The sequence below is a fragment of the Mytilus galloprovincialis genome, chromosome 6, assembly GCF_965363235.1.
Source record: "Mytilus galloprovincialis chromosome 6, xbMytGall1.hap1.1, whole genome shotgun sequence".
Lineage (NCBI taxonomy): Eukaryota > Metazoa > Mollusca > Bivalvia > Mytilida > Mytilidae > Mytilus > Mytilus galloprovincialis.
Window position 1 is genome coordinate 62,940,896 of NC_134843.1, and position 6,000 is coordinate 62,946,895.

At 31.2% G+C, this 6,000-nt stretch overlaps 1 protein-coding gene across 1 annotated transcript in view; it reads right to left on the reverse strand.

The window, feature by feature from the left end:
- LOC143080066 (deoxynucleoside triphosphate triphosphohydrolase SAMHD1-like) overlaps nt 1-882 on the reverse strand; it is a 36,187-nt gene extending 35,305 nt beyond the window's left edge. Inside the window, exon 1 of the mRNA XM_076255725.1 lies at nt 371-882. Within this exon, the coding sequence (XP_076111840.1) occupies nt 371-472 (102 nt within the window). The 5' untranslated portion in view covers nt 473-882. The remainder of the gene's footprint in view (nt 1-370) is intronic.
- Between the last annotated feature and the right edge of the window lie 5,118 nt (nt 883-6,000).

The following is a 6,000-nucleotide window of genomic DNA, read 5'->3' on the forward strand; positions in this document are numbered from 1 at the left end:
GTAAGTGTACATGTGCAAAGTCGAACAAAATTGCAACTGAATGTCCTACACTAGATGTTTCGGAAATATTAATTCACATAGAACATCAAATCGTCAATAGAGCGATATGAAGCTTAATATCTTGTATAAAAACCTGTCGGTTGTAAAGGACTGTATTCGTTTTTTTTAAATTATGTATGGTTATGTTATTTATGTTATGTATATCCTACTATCCATGTACAGATGTATGCTTAGTGAAACATCTAGATATACATTTTTCAGTGTTTAAATCAGAAATGCACTAAATTTTCTATTGTACACTTTGCGAATGATACACCATGTAGTTTTTTGTTGATTTAATTGGTTTTTTTTCCGTTAACGTTTGCCTTGCCTTGTACTGTAACGGTGCAGTGACTGCCATAATAAACTGCTGTACTATGAATTTATCAACAACCTCCCTACAAGATATAAGATAAGAATCAGAAATAAACATAATAATGAATTTAAGATTTTGCTTTTCACCATCTGCAAAGTTTAAACAATGGTATATTTCCTCTTTCAGTTACTTTTAATCCCAGGCATAGATTTCCTTAGCCGTATTTGACACAACATTTTGGAATTTTCGATCTTCAATGCTCTTCAACTTTGTACTTGTTTGGCTTTATGAATATTTTGATATAAGCGTCACTGATGAGTCTTATGTAGACGAAACGCGCGTCTGGCGTACTAAATTATAATCCTGGTACCTTTGATAACCAATTAAGACTTTTTTTTTTAAGGTTCTTAGTATTACAGAATGAAAATGACTTTAATACAGATGTAAAGTTCTGAACTATTATGATAAAAATGATCGTTTCAGACCAAGGCGAGATAAGTAGATAACAAGCAGCATGTAAACAAATTTATTTCCAGAAGTCATTCTTTTTAAATTGGTTTTTTTTGCGGGGGGGATGGATTTTGCATGATACCAGTCGTTTTTATGCCCTTAAAATTGTCATAAAAGTATAATTATTCAGCAATTTATAATTGAGTATGCATTCGTGTGACAGACACGCAGTTCGTAATTTTATCAAGATGTTCTGGAGTACTGTTATTCCTTACAGTCGGAATGTACTATTATATTATTTATTGATGTATTTCTCTGTCTTGTGTGTTTTTACATTTGTTTGTACAGTATTCCCGTCATGCAATGTTGTCAGATAATCGATATATTTAACATTTCAATAAAGCACGAGGTTTTGGCTAGCCATGAAACCAGGTTCAATCCATTATTTTATTTAAATGTCCTGAACCACGTTAGGAATATGGAAATAGTTGTTTTATAGTTCGTTTCTATGTATGTTGCTTTGTCGTATTGTTGCACTTCAGTGTTTTGTGTTTATCCTCTTACAATTCATGTGTTTCCCTAGGTTTGTAACTTGGATTTGTTTGTTGCAATCAATTTATGACTTTTGAACAGCGATAAGCTACTGTTGTTTTTATTTCTCCGTCCGGACGATGACTATTGCGTCCGTTCACTCAACTATCACAGTTCCCTTTCCCTTCTTAAATGTCTTAACCCAAACACTTGAAATAATATTAGCGCTTTTTCAGCATATGCATTCAGATTGTGATGAAAAATAGACATTTGAATATTAAACTGTTGCCATCAAGGATTGGTTGACTGCTCTTGAGTACCTGTTCAAATGTAACGAAAAATAAGTTCCGATAGTCCAATGTGACTTCTGAATAATCATCTTATTTGACTCGTAACATGAGCAACATCATGTTGAGCAGTGACTGCTAACCCTTCGAAATAACCGGCCGTGTTTAAATTGGGTTGTTCATGCTCATTCTTTTGTTTTCTGTGAATTGTGTTTGTATACAATTTTTCATCAGTCGTTTTTCCTTTTTCCCCAAAAAAAGCATTATAAGTTTGGTTGATTTCGATGTATGAGTGTGAGTGTCCCTTCTAGTATCTTAAACCGACAACTTGCCCAATTTGTTAGAAATGTTTGCCACTTTTAGCTAAACATTCTGAATTTTTTTTTTCTATTGATTATGAAGATAAATGTTCGAGGTGTAATTCAAAATTTTGGTGCAAAGGATTAGAAGCTGTTGATGCTTTCCCACAAAATTGGCATGGTAATAATAACTGGTTTGTACCATCACCAAATTTGATATCTTGGCACGTTTGATAATTACGTACGGATAGCACTGTCAATCTAATAATTATTGTTGGTGTGTTTTGGAATCGGCATTTATACTAATAAAACAAAAGGTAAAGCATACTACAAAAGATAAGGCATAGTTAAAAAGCTGTGGCAAATAAAATGTATCGTCAGAAACAAAATATGTTCGATCAAATGAAACTTTAACTAAAAAAAGAGTTATGTATGCTTTATATACTTGGAGACTATGTTTACTTTAAACATGCTCGTGAACTTTAAATAAATGTACTGCTGTAATTTTATTGTCTTCCCGTTCACTGACTTGCTGATATTTCCCGCATGTAGTGACTTTCATTACCAGACTTCTCGTTAGAACTTCGTCCATCGAACATTGGAAATGTGAGAGTAAAATTGTTACGAAAGAATGTAAACAAACGTGCACAAGGAGGCAAATAGTAACAGATTCTCAAAGAACAAATCTAATAGAATCAATAACCTAACAACTGATAAGGAAAGGTATACTTAACAAATAAAAAATATAGAATTGTTCTATTTATTAAACTATTTGCCACGTGCTACATGTGCCCTACGTTGATGGTTTTATCAATATTACATTTGGGTAAACTTTCAGAACAATCATAAAAATTAAATAAGTTGCTAGCAACAATCAATGAATGTAATATTATTTGTCGATAGTTCTTTATAGATTCGTAATAAATATAAAAAAAAACAAGTTCATACAGGACTAAGTTTCGCATATATGTTTGCTTTTGTTTAATAATTTCGATAACATAAAAATATATATTTATAGTTCAAAACTAAATAAACTTTTACTTTGTTTGTCTGTTTTTTAATTAATATTTTTCTTCGACAATAACATTGAATAATCTGATAACTTGCTGAAAAATAATTGAAGATTAAACAAAAATAAAAAAAATTAAACGACAACACATTTGAATAGATATTACAAAAGCTAAAAAACTAATAAATGCATCTCTATATTTTATATCATTCAAACAATTTTTCGTGTATCTTTAGTTTGTTAAATCTATTGTTTTTCTTATTTTTCTTTCTAATAAACTTTTTTTTTTGTTTTATATATAATTATGATTCTCTAATGTCAATATGGTTATTAATCACTGTCGTCATTCTTCAGGTTCGATAAATTAGTAAAAAATAAGTACGTGATATCAAACATGTTGTTTTGAAAAAGGAGTTATAATGTTGAACAGCTGACTGGAGACTGTTCAATGTAATATAAGGCATTTGAATCAATTTTGGAGTTTATTGTCTAAAAAAAATTTATGTTTTTTTTTTGGTTGTTTTTAGTTATTTTTTGAAGCATCATACCAGTCAGCTTTGAGATATTTTTAGAAAATTAATTATCATGTTATTATGTTGGAATGTAATATATATTGTACATTGTTTATGGAAAGCGATTACATTGGCTATACCTGTTATCCAATCTTATAATAATAATGTTTAATCCAATTAAACTAACATAAAAATAACAAGAAAATTGTGCCACGTAATCTAAAAGTTTTTTAAATATTGATCCTCCTTTGTACTAGACAAACGCTGAGTCTGATATTAAACGGTCTTTTTTACTTACTTAACGATGTACTTAGGTGAGGTTAGGTAAAAACTAATAAATTAAGAAGTTAAAATTGATACTATAAGTTGGTAGAGAATCAATTAAGGATAAAAATAAGCTAAAAATATTGATAGGTCATGGACCTCCTTTTCCAGATATTTCAGATTTAAAATATGGCGGGAAAAGGCTGACTTGGACTTTTACCTTATATTTGTATTGGTATTATTTGGTCTCAAAACAAAAGAAAGAAAATTAAGAATCTTCTAAAACTTTGGTAAATGAACTTTCATGAGCTATTAAGTCTTATATGAAAACATAAATGGGTGTTATGGGACAAAATATTTTACATGGTATTGTATGGAAAAACACCAAAGAGTCCGAACATTTGACACAAATTTCAAAACCTCACCTAAGTACATCCTTAATGTGGCATGTTTGGCGGAGAAGCACGAAATACGACTTTTAAGTTTTTGGTTTGACTTGGCCGTTCTTCGTTCCCACAACTAATCTTTTCGATACGTACATGGTATCATGAGACCACCGCGTCGATGATATCAATTCTACGTTTAATTATATTTATGATTATCATAATTAAGACATATTTGTGTAATGATTGAGATTTAGGAAATATTTAATAAAATAGGATACCAGAATAAAAGACTACCTTTAATTATCATATCAAATTTTGATTCTAAATAGTAGTATTACAAACATGTGACAAATAATGTTCATATTCTACAAAAGTTTTACAAATTTAGTTTACAAATAATTCAAATCGATTTGTTGAAATACGTCATTGAATTCAAGGCGATATTTGCACGATTAATCACGCAATATATATCTTTTGTTCAACATTAAAATGCGTCACTCTTTAATTAATATTAAGATAAATCTCCGACATTAAACGTGAATTTTAATTAATATTTATTATTACATCATAGCAAAGTTATTCCAAAGGTAGATATTGAGTTGATATGAACAAACATATTCTACTTTCTTTTTAGAGAGTTATATTGTTGTCCTAGTCTTGTATTTGTATAATAAAATTATTGTTCCAATGAGTGCTGCACCAGATACGAATGTCGGCAATTAACGTCTATTCAATGGTGATCAAGATACAAAAATATAAACAGGTTCAAACATTCGTGAAAAAAGCTTATAAGCCAAAAAAGAGTTCACACATTTATAAGATGAAGTTGGCTATTACATGCATTAGCAATAATCCTCCGTTGAAAAAGTAGAGGAACTATAAGAACGCGTGATAAACGACCTAATTAATTTACTGAACTCAAGTTTAGTAAACATTCTGTCAAAGACCTGAAATTATGCCCTGGTTTACGCTGAACTGTAGGGCGGCTTAAGATTTGTCTTTAAAGTGCACCAATTACTTATTTGAGTAGGTGTAACAAATATATGGATACATAAAACAATCATAATAACATATTTAAATACATTTGTATATAAGAATATATAATTTTATATGATGTGCATACAAGAGAATACGTTGATATGATTGGTCAAGAGGATTTTCGGTAGTTGGTCTTGACGTTGGTTATTTTTCGATACACAACGTTGACCGAACTTCTTTCCGTAACCAATGTAAAGAAGGCGGCAATAATAATACCGACGTTAACAAAATCTATTTTCACTGCACGTTAATTGTTGAATTAGATAATAAACACAAAAAAACCTTTGTTTGAATGATAATAAGAGTTTTTGCAGTCCATTTCTTTCCTTTGGACTTTTGTTTGTTTGTGAGTGACTTGGTCGAGTTTATACACCAATAAATTCCTTTACAGAAGCGTTTAATCCTATAATAACCACAATTAACCGTTGACCTTAATATTACATATCCTTTCTCTTTATGATTTGTCCCAAGGGTGACTGGGGAATAGAAATATGGTGACTTGGTATTCTCCGACAGGCAGTAAAACGCTTACCAAAGTGGGGCGTTCGTTTAGTTGTGCGGGATGTATTAAGTTCGCAGCACGTCCGGTCAGAATGGGTACGTTAAATCCGATGTAAAGAGAGCGCTACGCTCTTTGCACGTTAAGAACCCTTGCAACAACTTTTTGAGGGCCTGTAGGTGGCCTGTTGCAAGGCAAAATGTCTTTCCCTATCCAATATACCCCCATTTTTCAGTGGCAGTCCAAATTTCTCCGACCAGTATTCCAAACGGCCTCTATTATGACAAGACCTACCTATTGTACTTATTGTGAACTTGTTCTCGTCCTGAATATGCATGAAATATTTGCCACTGGACGTTAAGCAACCATC